The following is a 16455-nucleotide window of genomic DNA, read 5'->3' as shown; positions in this document are numbered from 1 at the left end:
GGTAGTGCAGCGCATGCGTTAATTGCGTTAAATATTTTAATGTTATTACCGCCGTTGACGCGATAAATTTGACAGCCCTACTTTAAGCCAAAACTAAAGACTCTGGATGAGTGTAAGACATTTTGTCTGTAACGTTAAATACAATTAGAAAATGATTTAATAAAAAAAAATATAAATATATATATATATATATATATATATATATATATATATATATATATATACCGGTATATATGTGTGTGTGTGTGTATATATATATATATATATATATATATATATATATATATATATATATATATATATATATATATATATGCATGTATATATATTAAAAAAGGCATGTCTGATATTTTTATGCCGATTCCGATACTTTGAAAATGACGTGATCGGACCCGATCGATCGGCATCGACATTTTTAATACTAAATATAAAAAGCTGACTGGAAACAATGAGTAGAAAATTTTTGGGGTACCATTAGCAACGTATATATATTAGAAAGCAAGAGTTCATCTAGATCCATTTGAGTGGAATGAACCAACACGATTTTTCCCAGTCAATACATCCTACTGGCCATGTGTGAAAAAGTATTTGCCCCGTAAAAACAATAACTGGTTAGGCCACCTTCAGGAACAAGTTAGTTTATTAGTACCTTTTAGCTTGTCCTTATTATTTTCTGTTTTGGATGTTCCCCTGAGGTAGGTTAGTAGTTAGGTGCAGATATTGATACGTTCAGACAAGACTCTTTGGTATTGGCTTGGTTTTTCAGATTAATCTACTTGAGTTTACGTTCAACATTTATTCATGGAACCTAAATAGCAAAATATTGAACAATGAATATGCAATACATTGACCCCGTTTAGTCCGGATCAGGCTGCGGCCTCAAGGCTGAAGGACTGAGATGTAATCCCTCTGTTACCCTCAGGGCATAGTTGGATGAAGGGGCTCCTGGTTACACTGTCCCTGGTTTATTAAGCCCCCACCACCACACGTAGCTCTCTCAACATTTCCATCAATGTAGCAGGCTTTGTGTGAAGGAAATTAGCAAGAAGAAATTAGCTTGGGTTAAATGCGGGTTGTGATCAGATAGAATGATCTGTCAATTACAGGAACGAATCATAAGCCTTTTCGTACCAGAATCCTTCAAAATTGGTGAAACCTACAGTAATACTTGTTTGAAATACACATTGCGGGAGAACTGAAATTTGGTTGTTAAACTTCCGAAGCCAGAATATATCCATGTCAGCTTCATTACTCGAAGAAGAAAAAAATGCTGTCTTTTGCAAGGGTATTAAAAGAGGTTGGCAGGTAAACCCTCACAGTCAAGCTGGGCAACTTGGTAGTTCACATTGTCAGGTTTGGTTCTGTCACCGCAGTTAAATTCATGCCCAATGTCAAAGTGCATCACCAAGTGTTAGGTGTTTATTTTTTTTAAACAATTTTTTAAATTCACTTTAAAACGGCTGTCTTTAATCATACATCTGTATTTTAGCGGACTGTCCTACCCAAGGAGAACACACATATACAGTGGGGCAAATAAGTTTTTAGTCAACCACTAAGTTCTAAGTTCTCCCACTTGAAAATATTAGAGAGGCCTGTAATTGTCAACATGGGTAAACCTCAACCATGAGAGACAGAATGTGGAAAAACCCCAGAAAATCACATGGTTGTGGACAGGTGTCTTTTATACCGATAATGAGGTAAAAAAAAGTGCCATTAATACAGGTAACGAGTGGAGCCTTGTTAGACCTCGTTAAAGGAAGTTAGACCTCTTTGACAGCCAGAAATCTTGCTTGTTTGTAGGTGACCAGATACTTATTTTCCACTCAATTTTTGAAATAAATTCTTTAAAAATCAAACAATGTGATTTTTTTCCCACATTCTGTTTCTCATGGTTGAGGTTTACCCATGTTGACAATTACAGTCCTCCCTAATCTTTTCAAGTAGGAGAACTTGCACAATTGGTGGTTGACTAAATACTTATTTGCCCCACTGTGTAAAAGGAGAATACGTAAACTCAAAGTTAACCATCTTGTCTTCGCTGCAGCAACTACGAGCCAACATCAGAGAAATGGAGAAGCTGTGCAGCCGCGTCCGGGCGGAAGACGCCGCAGCTCTCGAGAAGCTTGTCAAGCCGGTCAAGGACAGGGCGTCCGTCGCTGTGCGAGATTTCCTACAGTTGCACTCTAACCCGACCATTCAGCCCACGGCGTTCTCACCGTCACCCGACTCAGATCGGCCGTCTGGCTGTGGGTCCGGCACTGACCACGCTAATGACGATGTGGATGAAGAGTTGGTTTCTGGCTGGCAAATTCAGTCCCAGCTGCCGGAGATCCCTGCAGAAGAAAGTGCTGCAGAATCCTGGGACGACCTCGAAGAGGTAATAACTAGGGATGTCATGATCGCATATTTTTGCACCTGAGTCGGAGTCACCTGATTTTAAGAATCGGCCGATACCAACTCCCGATCCGATACCGAAAATTTTTTTTTTAAATTTTTATTTCAACAAAGGTTCCAAACATGTTACAGTTTCACCCGATTCAGATCCTCTGAAAAGTTGCACGATCGGTCCGATTTCCAGTCACGTGATTGGATTGGGGACATACGTAATAATAGCACCTAAACCTGAATAGAACTTTTTTTTCAATAAATTAAGAAATAAAAATACAATTTAAACACAACAGAGATGAATGGAAATTGAAAGTTGTTTTTGTTTTGTTTTGTTTTTTAAAGAAACACAATACAAAATGTAATACATGCACTGCAATGTACTTTTGCCTTTCAGGATCTGCAGGAGCTAAGCAGTTTGGTGACAAGCTTCTCTGTGCTCGTCCACGTAAGTCTAAACAACAACTGGCTTTTACTCGTTGTGTCTATCTGCTATTTTTTTCCCCTGTTCCACTCTGTTTATGCTGCTGATGGGACTCCTTTGAGAGAGCAGATCAGTTTAAGGACCACTGTGGAGTACCCCGAGGGGGCTCTCAGCAGAGGTGCGGGAAAGCTTGAGCAGAAGACAAGAAGCTATGGAGGATTCGGAGGGGGCGGTAGATGTCTACGGGCGGGGATGTGGGCACCATGGGGATGCATTGGAGCAGGTGGAGAACAGACGGTTCAGATTATCACTTTATCCTTTGGGATGGGGGCACGGGAGATTAACAGTGGCGGCGAGAGAGAGTGAAGATGTAGCGATGGTTCAAACAGGCTAGTGGAGGAGCAGAAAGAGCATAGACATGTTGTTCCAGCATCTCGAGGGGGAACAATGCCGCTGGGGGAGTCGTATTCTAGTACAGAATCACAGTGGAAATACTGTGTGTGGGTGTGTGCATGTGCAAGGTGTTTGTTATTTTCCAGTTTTTCAAATAATTTCTCTTTTGCTAAATTGTACAACATGTTTCTTTTTCACAGTCCCGAATTTATCATTTGATATCATTAAGGCCTTTACATTTTTAACTGTCCGTACACAAATATGCCCCTCCCCATTTCCTAAAAACAATGCATATGGTGATTGACATGGCAAAAATAAGAGGAGCAAAACTCAACTGGCTGTAGTTTCATTTTATCATCCAATTACTTTTTTTTCAATGTTCATTACTGTTCAAGCCTGTGTGAACATGTGCTAGGTAAAGCTCACAAACTGCATTGCAAATAATTGAGTTCATACACAAGTTCATCTCACCATCCAATTGTTCTTTTTCTAAATTGCTCAAACCGTACGCACATTTGCTTCACCTAAACCGACACTGCAGAAATGTTGCAGGCTAACAACGGATCATTCAGAGTATTCATATTTTATTTTCGTTATTGTCACCATACATAACGGTGTACTGGATGTACCTTTCCCCATCAATTTGGGGTGGGGGGGTATGATAAATTAGTATTCAAAACCACAAGAACAATAGAAGCAAAAATACTGTCACATCTTATATTACGGGGAAATTCTTAGCTGTGTTCCATCTTACAGAATTTTAATAGGATTCATCAATTCCAGAAAGTCGCATTTAAAAGCCGTTATAGGTGTGAGTCCAATGAATCTGTTCCAGACACCCAAAAATAGTAACAAAAAAATAGTTTTGCGATTAATTCAGTCCAGTGCTACCAAACTAATGAACACAGCACTTCCTCTTGTGATTATACGCACTCAGCAAGAACAGTACATTATTTTAAATAATTAAACCCACCAGGACATCACAACGAGATGTAAGCAAGTGAGAAAGTTTAAGAGGATGTTCGTCATGCTAAAGCTAGTGCTAACATAAATGCTACATTACCGCTACAAGTTATATTTAGAGTGTAAGGATCACTCAGTAAATACCTTCAAAGGCTAAAGCAACATTGCATATTCTCTCATTCAAGATAAAAAAACATCAAACAACAAATCTTGCAATATTTACAAAATAGGCAAGCCTGAAGCGTCCTGTCGCAGCCTGCCTTCAAGCTGCCTGACGCAGCCCAGAGCCGAGCGACAGCCGTTATAAACCACGCCCTGACAAACTCCGCCCACATGATGCTACAGCGTCTGATGCGTCTCATAGATATCACATATACTGTATATAGAACTAGATGCGAAATGACAGACTCTGCGGCATTAGTAAACAGCTGCCCTCTTAAAGGGAATCATGGATAGAAAGATGTAGTTCTTAAAAAATCAATGTTACTACAAGTCATACTAATTTGATGTTAAAACCCCTCTCAATGTTTTCGTTTTAATAAAATTTGCAAAATTATTATAACTAGTAGGTTGCCATTGTTGTTGACGACGCAGGGACGTCACATGGGTACGTTGCCGGACTTCCACAGTGTCACTCTTTAACTACATAAACATGTCGTCGGTTCTGCCCTTCCAATTTGAACCGCAGCGGAATGTTAATGAGAAGTACAGCACCATCGATATTTCACAAAATGAGCAGCAAAAGCAAAATGAACAGAAAATATGTGATGAGACGAGTCGCATACATGTGTCAAGTTCGCTAGTGACAGCTTGTACTCTCCTGTTCTAGTGACGGAGCTGGAGAGTGATGTAAAAATGTTTGCAGATCTTCACAGTAAATTATTGAATGAGCCAACTTATTCCAATGTTATTATGGAGATAGTCAGCATCCAGCGCTAACGTGTGCTTTACATTTGATTCGGATATACAGTGAAACACAGCAGTTTGATTATTTTTTGCATCACAGCACACGAAAACGTTGATGCAGTCTACTGAGACGTCTGATGACGGCTTACCTTATTTTTGACACGTAAAAGCGCTGTCCACGTCGATGATCATTCTGCCAGTGTTCTCAGTTTATCAAATGTTGCTCCTGAAGCTTGACTTCAATCTATCTTTAAATGCTTAAAGTGATCCTCTACCTTGAATACATGTAAGCTCTAATAAACCACAATTGTTCACTTGTACTAAAATATGTTGTTAGAAACACATAAAATGTTAAATCATTGGAAATATTTTATAATATTTAGTAGACATTTTGACCAATAGTTGGCGCCATGTTTTGCGGGCTCGCAGTGATGACGTAAATGGGATGTTTCCAAATGTGTAGCGTATACAACAATTGCGTATTGCTGCCTAAACTCGCGAAGTAAAATGCCACGATGTGCTGCTTTTGGATGCAATTTCCAGTCAAATTAAAACAAGGGGAGTGAAGTGAGTGGTCAAGGTGGAATTATTATTTTTTGTGAATAAATGTGCATAAGTTGAAGCTTCTCCCCTTTTTGGTCCCTGTATGCACGTATCCTACCTACCACACGTTACAACTGGCGCCCAAACATTTTTCCTGGATCCTTAGTCAAGTAAAAGATTCGTCTATTTTCTGGATCCGACGGTCCCACTGCGGCTGCAATATTGGTTTCGCATCTGTCTATTTTCTGGATTCGATGGTCCCACAGCGGCTTTTCGGATCAGTCTATTTTGTGCATTTGACGGCCTGATCGCGGCTGCAACATTGCCATGGGATCGGTCTACTTCCTGGATCTTCGAGTGAGTGAAAAAAACGTGGAGTTGGATTACTATTGTTATCTTTTTTGTTTACTATTCTTCGTGGGAGTTTTCCCCAAATCATACCAAATAATTAAAGCAATATGGCACGCTACAATGACGACAGTGACTCTGACACGGACCTTACTTTTATGTTGGAGTTCGTCTGGGAACGCGTGTGTGCGTACCGCTGAGCTCCCGAGTGAGGAGTGGTCAAGGTGGAAATACTTTTTTGTGAATAAATGTGCATAAGTGGCCCCTTTTGGTACTTTTATTCACGTATCCTACCTACCACGCATTACAATGTACAAGACATGGATTACACTCGATTCCAGGATTTGTTCCCGTCAGGATGACGAATTTAATGAGGACAGTCAGCCACGCTGCGTGCTGTCCTGCTCTTCACTTTTCCGATCTGGTTCAAATTGGAAGGGCAGAACTGACGACATGTTGGGGTAGCTAAGAGTGACACGCTGAAAGTTCAGCAACGGGCGCTGTGATGTCACGCACTGCGACGTAACAAGAATGGCGACCTATCACTTAAAATAATTTTACAAACTTTATTAAAACAAAAACATTAAGAGGAGTTTTAATATCATATTCATATAATGCATACTAACATTTATCTTTTAAGAATTAATTGTCTTAAAGATCGAGGATCACTTTAAACAGTTTTAACACTTTCACATGTCGAACGTAGACATAAGGTAAATAATAATGCACTAACGGGAGCAATTTTAACAACTTTAATGGTTGATTCACAACATTAAATGACTTCCAAACATAGCAAAATGTCACAATCTAGTTATGTTTAGGCATGTCCCTGTGTCCGCAATACCCCTGTGTCTAGTTAGGTTTAGGGTAAGGATTAGGAATAGGGCCTATTGTCTCAAAAACCCTTTGAACTTCGCATAGTAAAAGAATTCTTCGTGCCACTGTACCAACAGCAGGCGTGGTCTTTATGAGGCGTGGTTTGTAGCGGCTGTTGCTTGGCTCTGGGCTACTGTTAGACCCTTCTCCTTCAAGCTGCAGCAGGGTCCTTCCGGGGTCCTACCATCAGTCAGCGGTGGCCGCAGTTGCCCACACAGATGCCTGATCAAAATCCTTTTTTATATCAGCTTTTTTAAATTTATTTATTTATTTATTTTTATTTTTATTTTTTTTGTTAATCGGTCGATGTCGGAAAATACTCCATACTGTATATCGGTCGACCTCTATACGGAAATTCTTCTGATGAACACGCGTTGATTACAAGAAATAAATGGTCAAGTCATGGATGTGGATGTGCAAAAACTGCGGCTCAATTTTAACACTCAGAAAAAAAAATCTCATTCACAATGGAGTTCCAATTTATTTCAGGCCATGCTGAAATACAAGAAAAGCAACATGAATAAAGTCATAATATTTTGTTGTTGGGGAGATTTTATTTTAAATACACCTCTTCGCCTTGTATTGTCTCAATTGAAATATTTATTCGGGATGGCGAATGCATGTAGCAAAATCAAAGCAAATAAAGCTTTTGTGTGTTATTGTGAATGTGAAGTGTTATGAATGGAAAGTGGTGGTGAGGTGGAGGCGATGGAAAGTGCCCTCCTTGTTATTTGGTCACTGTGTCCATGTGGCCCTCATAGGGAGAGAGACAGCTGCCACTCTGAATATTTCATGAGCTACGCACACACACAACTCGACAAACGTAATCTTCTTTAAATGCATCCGACCTACACGCGCTCACCCTTATAATAGTTAAAAGCTATACATGACAGCTAGATGCGTGTGCAAATGAGTTTGTGCCAGAATATGCGTGTGTGTAAGTGAGTGTAACCCCTGTGTTCTAGTCCCAGCAGGAGATGATTGACAGCATTGAAGGCAACGTCAACACGGCCGTCGCCAACGTGGAGGAGGGGTCCAAAAGCCTGGGGAAGGTGTGTATGCTGTGTGTTAATGTGTCAACTCACAAACGCCGTGTTTGGGAGACGAGCAGATCGATGGCACTTTGCCTCCCAGCCATTCCAACAGCGTTTGTCCCTATTGATCCGCTCGAATACGGAGGAAAGCCACAATTAAGGAAATTGAGAGAGGAGAGGGATGGAGAGGTGGTCTGTTTGTGGAGCAGCTACAAGAGCGCGCAGTAAGTGCTTGGTGTTTTGGTCACCATTTCAGCACGCGCTCACTCGGAGCGCTGAGTGTACCTCGGTGGCCTTCGCACATATGACACACTCAAAATGTCGAGCGTTTGGCCCGCCAGCACCGGCGTGAATCACGTGTTGGAGCCACTTAACACTCGACGACGCACACCCACACAGCCGCAGTTAACATCGTTAACAAACTTCATTCAGGTGTTTTTGCCCACCACAGCCTAAACTTCTAACATATACGAAAAATACATACTGTAGACAAATGTGTCCTTAACTCATTGGCTGCCCTTGACAGCAATCCATTTGAAGTGGGAGGGATGGCAGTCATTCGCTGCCACCCTCCTGTTCAAATAGAATAGACGCCTACTAGTGATATACTATTCTAAATTAACAGCAGAAGGATGAAAAGAGAATGTTTATTTTCTGCCTGCTTTCCCACTTAAAAATAGATTGGACGTCTCCTAGTGGTAAACTAATTTCACAGCAGAAGGAATAAAAGCCACATGATTGGATGTTACACGAATTCAAGTTTTCAAAGTGCTTACAAAAGTTGACAAAAATCAAGGCACACAATAGTTACCAGCCATTTTTCTACAAAACGTACAATTTCACCAAAATTTGACAAAAACCTCCCCATACAATTTCAGTGGCCCCATTCATTTCCACACATTCAAAACCCTCAAAAACATTCCATTCACTCCTATTGATTTCCAACTCTGACCTGCAAAAAAAAATCTCTATTGGTGGTTCTTATTTTTGACCAAAAATCCTCAAATTGCCCCTAAATTAAAAGAAAGTGCCCCAGAATTGACCCAAAATCAACAGGAAATGACCCAAATTGAACAATAAGTGACCCATAAATGTCCCAAAATCAAAAGGAAGTCCTGGTAATGCCCCACAATCAAAAGAAAGTGCCCCGGAATTGACCCAAAATCAACAGGAAGCGACCCAAATTGAACAATAAGTGACCCATAAATGCCCCGAAATCAAAAGGAAGTCCTGGAGATACTCCAAACTCATAATAAAGTGACCCAAAATCAGTCAAAACGACACATTATTGTCCCAAAATTGATAGCAACAACTCGAAATTGCCCAGTCATCAGAGGTGGGTAGAGTAGCCAAACATTTTACTCAAATAAGAGGAGCGTTACTTCAAAATAATACTACTCAAATAAAAGCAAAATTAGTCATCCACAAAAACGTACTCAAGTACAAGTAAAGTATCCATTGAAAATAACACTCGAGTAATGAATAACATTGTGAGTACCTGCTTATTTTTGTTTGATTTTTTTTTTAATTTTTTTTTAAACAAGGTTATTTTTTTCTCAGCACATTCTTATCTATATGAACTGTTGTTATCATGATCCTGTACAGTAACCAACTACAAAACCACAGTAAGCCAAAGAAATACCAAAAAAAAATTAAATAATTGAATCCCGGCAACAACAACAAAAAAAACAGAAATGAAGCATTATTCGTCCAAAGAGCATGAGTGCGCTCTAGTGGAGAAAATCGTTCTTTCTGTATTTTTCGGACAATAAGACGCTACTTGTTTCCCTCATTTTGAATCCTGCGGTTTATATTCCAGTGCGGCGTGTTTGTTGATAATTTGGGTTAATTCGTATTTTGTGCTAAATATATCTTCTGTTACGGCTCCAGTTGTTTCATTAATCGTTAGTGATGGTATTCGGCAGCACTTTATTTGACAGAGACATCATAAGACTTCCATAAGCGTCATAATTATGACATGACACTATCATGGGCATTAATGAATGCTTATGACAGATGTCATTAAGTGTCAATTTTGTCACAACTCCATTTATATCCAGGTCGGATGTTTTACATCCATTCAAAAGTGAGGTAATTTGCCACAAATTGACCCAAAATGACATCTGTCATAAGCATTCATTCATGCTCATGGCAGTGTCATGTAGAGGTGTGCGAAATTTCCGATTCTTAGATTATTCGCGGTTCGGCCGTGGAAGATTCGAGAACGATTCACAAACATCCAAATTCCGATTATTGAAATATGTCAAGTAAAGCGGAAGTAAAACACACTCAGCGCGCCGCGCGGTCGGGACGCAATGAGGAACGGAGCGAGAGTAGCTAAACATCATGCTTGTCATTACCCGGCCCCTCGGGTAATGCCAATGCTCAGCTCACGGCTCTAGCTCAACAACAACATACCTGACTGCTGCCAAAAGCTGCTACAAAGTACGTCCAAAATACATAATGTTAAGTTAGATATCATATTTATATAGGAGTAGATGTAGAACAGACTGTGGCGATGGCAGCACATGTAGAGAAAGCTAGATGCGGGCGTTAATAAACGGCCGCCATATTAAAGCAGTAGACTTCCCTGCAAGGCTGTTGTAGCGAACCTCCCAAGCGAACCAAATTAACTTTTTATCTAAAATACTCCTAAATCGAAAAATATTGACTTGAATCTATCTTTAAAATAGTTTTAAAACTTTCACATGTCGAAAGTAGACAAAAGGGAAATTATGGAATAACAGGAGCAATTTTAACAACTTTAACGGTTGATTAACAACATTAAATTAATTGAATGTAGTTTAAAGCTGCTGATACAGAATGGGGATTTGAGTATATTATTTATTGTTTTTAACTGTTAACTTGATACTGAAATAGTCATTTATTTAAGCCTGCGAGGCTTTTTTTTTTTTTTTTTTTTTTTTACAGTTTTTGTAACTAATGTACAAAACATTAGCAGCTAATGGGGGGGGGGGGTATTTATAATCGAATCGTAGCCTCTGAATCGTAATCGAATCGCTAGGTGCTCAAAGATTCCCACCTCTAGTGTCATGTCATATTTATGATGGTCGTATGAGTCTTATGGCGCCACTGTCAAATAAAGTGTTACCAAATTCCGTAACTAGCAATTAATGAAACAACTGGAACAGTAACTGAAAAAATAATTAGCACAGAACATGAATTATGTTATTTACATCTGTAGCGTTGCCATGCATGCTAGGAGGCATGTTGGAAGACACCAGTGTTGACAGCAGGTAACAGCAGAGGTTGACTATCTCCCCTAAGGGAGCAGTGATGGCTAAATGAAGCTTCTTGAAGCAATGAAGCTTCATGGTGGTTCATTTGGTCTCATGACAGTCTTATGATGCTGCTGTCACCTAAAGTGTTACCGGTTAATATCTTTTGGTGTAAATATCTCATAATACAGTGAGGACAGCTCTGGCTTATAGTCCAGTGTGCCTTATCTATGAACAAATGCAGTTTTCACATCAAATTTGGTGGGTGGTGACTTATAGTCAGGTGCGCTTTATAGTCCGAAAATTACAGTAGTTTGAATAGTGAATACTGTAGTTCCTTCATAGTTTCTATTATGAAATTAAAATATCTCCGGTTTTTCGTGGTCAATCGGTGCCAAATAAAAATTGGGAGAGAGTTTTACATCCACGCTTTCGAGTCATGTTAAGGGCAGCGCACTATGTCAAATACTTCATTTTTTAAGGTGCTTTTAAGACGCCACGTGATAAAACAGGCTGGCGTGATCATAAAATGGCAAGCTAGCATCAGATTGATGTAATGGCGCCATGTGATTATTGTTTTGACGTCTCATTGGAGAAATTGGAAGAGCTATTCTTGGCATCGTTGTTAAAAATAAATAAATAAATCTAATATGTAGAATAAAGAGGAAAAATGTAACGACTCTTGTGTAGCCCAAAGTAGCGGAGTAAGAGTAGCGTTTTTTTTTTCTTCACAAATCTACTCAAGTAAAAGTATAATGAATGGCTTAGTAAAGCTACTCTTAGAAGTACATTTTTCTCAAAAAGTTACTCAAATAAATGTAACGGAGTACATGTAGCGCGTTACTACCCACTTCTGCCAATTAAGAAGGTGCCCCAAAATGTACAGGAAGTGACCAGGGAATGTCTCAGAATCATCAGGAAGTGACCCAATATTAATAGGAAATGACCTATAAATACCTCAAAATTAATAGACATTGACCCAAAATCTATCGAGAAAATAAGCGCGCCTCTGTTTGGCCTCCTGGTACGTTAAAATTACACAAACATCTCATTTGGGACTTTCGTTTTCAACTTTGTAACACAATTTTCTCCATACTGTAGATTTTTGTGATTCCGCTCCTAACGTGACATCAGCATGAAGTTCCGTAATTTCCGGACTATAAGCCGCTACTTTTTCCCCCTCATTTTGAATCCTGTGGCTTACAGTCCAGTGTGGCTTATTTGTTGATTTATTTGGGTTGATAGGTAACATTTTATTGGACAGCGGCATCATAAGACCGTCCTAATTATGACATGACACTGTCATGGGCACTAAAGAATGCGAGAGATGTCATTAAGTGTCATCTGGCAAATTATGTCACTAACTCCATTTATGCCTAACTTGGATCTTTTACATCCATTTCAAAGTAGATAATTTGCTGGATAAAATGACATCTGTTATAAACATTCATTAATGCTCATGGCAGTGTCCTGTCATAATTATGATGGTCTTATGACAGTTTTATGGCGCCACTGTCAAATCAAGTGTTACCAAATACCATATCTAGCAATTAATGAAACAACTGGAAAAGTAACTGAAGAAATAATTAGTACAGAACATTAATTTTGATTGTTATTTACATCTGTAGTGCTGCAATGCATGCTAGGAGGCATGTTCGATGACGATAGTGTTGGCATTAGGTGGGAGGAGAGGTTGACTGTCTCCCCCAAGGGAACAGTGAGGGTGAAATGAAGCTGCTTGAAGAAAAGAAGCTTTGCAGCCAATTGGTTCAAAGCTTCATGGTGGTTCATTTGGTCTTATGACAGTCGCATGATGCTGCTGTCAACTAAAGTGTTATCGGTTAATATCTTTTGGTGTAAATATCCCATAATACAGTGAGGACAGCTGCGGCTTATAGTCCAGTGTGCCTTACCTATGAACTAGGGCTGTCAAAATTATTGCGTTAACGGGCGGTAATTAATTTTTTAAATAATCACGTCAAAATATTTGACGCATTTAACGCACATGCCCCGTTCAAACATTAAAATGCCAGCACAGTGTCATGTCCACTTGTTACTTGTGTTTTTTGGTGTTTTATCGCCCTCTGCTGGTGCTTGGGTGCGACTGATTTTATGGGTATCAGCACCATGAGCATTGTGTAATTATTGACATCAACAATGGCGAGCTGCTAGTTTATTTTTTGATTGAAAATTTTAAAAATGTTATTAAAACGAAAACATTAAGAGGGGTTTTAATATAAAATTTCTGTAACTTGTACTAACATTTACGTATCTTTTAAGAACTACAAGTCTTTCTATCCATGGATCGCTTTAACAGAATGTTAATAATGTTAATGCCATCTTGTTGATTTACTGCTTTAATAAACAAATACAGTACTTATGCACAGTATGTTGAATGTATATATCTGTCTTGTGTCTTATCTTTCCATTCCAACGATAATTTACAGAAAAATATGGCATATTTTATAGATTGTTTGAATTGCGATTAATTACGATTAATTAATTTTTAAGCTGTGATTAACTCGATTAAAAATTTTAATCGTTCGACAGCCCTACTATGAACAAATGCAATTTTCGCGTCAAATTTAGTGGGTGGCGGCTAGGCCTGTTGCGATAACAAATTTTAGTGTGCGATAATTTATCTCAGAAATTATTGCGATATGCGATATTATTGCGCCTCAACCCCAATTTTTTTTTTTTACCGATTTACAATAACACAGTGGGAATACAGTATATATTAATAGATGAAGTACACCCAATTAACTGCGATATTTACTCTTAAATTCAAAAATACTTTTTAAGAAATCACAACTGAAAACAATACACCATGCCTGTTAAGTAAAAGACAACAATATTGATACCGCACAGAAACACAGAATAGATAAAAAGAAAAAAAATTTTTTACTTAATAACTCAAGCATTTAGGCAAATGAAAACTTTTCCCATCATAGCTTCTTCAATGGTATTCCATAGGGATGCAACGATACAGTTAAGTCACGGTTCGGTACGATTTTCGATACGAGGGACACAATTTTCAATCCAATTCAATACATTTAATGCTCTGAAAAAAAAAATAACAATTGTATTTTTTTTTTTCTTTTTTGGGTTGTTTTTTTTTTTTTTTTTTTTGCTAACGAGCAAAAATTAAATTGCCATTTTAGTGCATAATATTTATGTGCTTACTTCTTACTGATCTTAAGAAATTTTGTATAAAAGTGCTGAGAACAATCTTTACTGTTTGTAAAGTGAGGCGGGGCACACTGTTGATTGCTACAGCTCTCTTAGCAGCTAGGTTTACTACATGAGCAAAACATCCTATTTGTGGTCCGAATCCATCTGTGTCACGTACTGAATTAACAATATTTGCAGCATTATCTATAGTCACTGGTATGGATTGATTTGGCCTTCTTTACTTCCATTCAGTCATGACAGTTTAGAATTCTTCGATGTAGTATATGGACTACGTGTCCCATAATGATTCTGGGCTCACGTAGCCAATGGCAAGAGACGTAGCACATCTAGTTTGCTATTTCATGATATCTAGTGTGTGCGCGCATTAAAAAAGTTAGCAGATGCCTCTGAAGTCACGTCTGCTCATTACTACACAACACGGGCATATGACAATCGACTTTCATAAACAGGACGAGTTTGAAGCAAAGCAAGGTTGTTCGTCGCAGCCAAGTCGGTAACAATGTTTTGGCGGACTTTGTTGTAAATATCCAGCGATGTGCCGAAAAATAGCCACCCCACGTGAAATGTCACTCCTGACGGGAGCGCCCACACCTCAACAACACTGGCGCGCCGGAGATGGTCCGCAGTCACTCCAGAGCACTGACGCGGCCGGTATACGTTGAACAATAGGATATAATGGGAACGATTGGCTCCGGCGCTAGTTTTTGCCAGACCTGGAATGAAGATGCATTTAGCGCAGTTGGTAACAAGGAATCCAAACTTTTAACAGCACGTCTCCCACACGCACGCACGCACGTGCATGCGAGGCGATAAATTGCAGCGGAAAAATTACAACCTTCATTTTTATCTATTGTGCGATAAATGGAATTATTGCATATTGCGACAGGCTTAGTGGCGGCTTATAGTCAGGTGCGCCTTATAGTGCGAAATTTACGGTAAATACTAAAAATGCACACACAAAAATAATAATCATAATACACAATTTAATAAGTCATGAATCTTTGTGAGTCTTAATAATGGCTTTTTGAGTACCTAACAAAATTCAATCATTTAACTAGTGTGGCATAAATGAGGACAGTGGGACTTTTAACACCAACATAATTTGAGTGGTGACACAAGGTGTAAGGGTAACGAGTCCTGTTTGAACAACATAAGGTGGAGCTTCCACATTAGACGAAAGGGCTGTGTGGAGATAACACAGATGAGAGCCGTCAGATGTTTTAACATGTTGAAAGTGAAACGCCTTATTATCTATCATCAGGTCAAACGACATTGCACACACATTATATAATTATATATTACATATCCTCGACAACCTCAATCTTTTTAACTCAGGACGTTAAAGAAAAAAAAAAATGAATTGCTTGCCACGGGGTGAAATTGAGGGAGGTTAGCGTTTGAACTAGATGGATTTAATATTGAGGTGTTAATCAAGAGAGCGTGTGTGCGCGCGCTTGCTCATTAATTGCCATCAGCAAAGACCACCTTCCACTCTGATGATAGCAGCTGCAAAACCACCCAAAGAAGATAATGGAACTGGTTTGAAGCAACAGTTGAAGTGTAACTTTCACTATCATACACACACAAGCTAGTCTGCATGTGTTCACCGTCCCTCAGCAGGCTCACGGCATGGGTAACCAATCATATGACATGGGTCGTTCACGAATTGAAGGAAAGTTTGGCTTCAAAATTCTTGAAAAATAGAGCTTTACTTCTCTGATTTTATGCTATATATTCGTCAATATTAGGTAAAAACTATTGCAGTTTTGATCAGCTCAAGTTGAGATAATTTAGTACAGTTTCATAACATGATTTATTTATTATGTAAAATTATGGGCAAAATCACAGTTGCAAAGTTGCAGGCAACGGTTGCAAATCTGTACTAATGTTCGCTTTTTTCTCAGGAGTAGAAGCTAGTTGTTTAACTAGCTGTTACTTTTGTAAATAATTCTAGAAAAAATAATTGTCTCATACTGATCTGCATAACAGGGTTGCACGAGGTAGACATTAAATCATGTTTATTTATTTATTCAAAAGAAAAATAGAAGTGAGGACATGACTTTGTCTGACCCATTCCTTTGTATAACTTTCTGAAAATATCAAATCCTGGCAGCAAATCATGTTTCAGTAATATGATTAATAATTCACTACT

The 16455-nt window shown here is 38.9% G+C and overlaps 1 protein-coding gene across 1 annotated transcript in view; it reads left to right on the top strand.

The window, feature by feature from the left end:
* stx17 (syntaxin 17) overlaps positions 1 to 16455 on the top strand; it is a 37496-nt gene that overhangs the window by 16566 nt on the left and 4475 nt on the right. Inside the window, exons 4-6 of the mRNA XM_057834393.1 lie at positions 2045 to 2377; positions 2783 to 2833; positions 7804 to 7890. Coding sequence (XP_057690376.1) covers positions 2045 to 2377; positions 2783 to 2833; positions 7804 to 7890 — 471 coding nt within the window. The remainder of the gene's footprint in view (positions 1 to 2044; positions 2378 to 2782; positions 2834 to 7803; positions 7891 to 16455) is intronic.

Source organism: Corythoichthys intestinalis, chromosome 4 (assembly GCF_030265065.1).
Source record: "Corythoichthys intestinalis isolate RoL2023-P3 chromosome 4, ASM3026506v1, whole genome shotgun sequence".
Taxonomy (NCBI): Eukaryota; Metazoa; Chordata; class Actinopteri; order Syngnathiformes; family Syngnathidae; genus Corythoichthys; species Corythoichthys intestinalis.
This window is presented reverse-complemented; position numbering and strand designations above follow the sequence as displayed.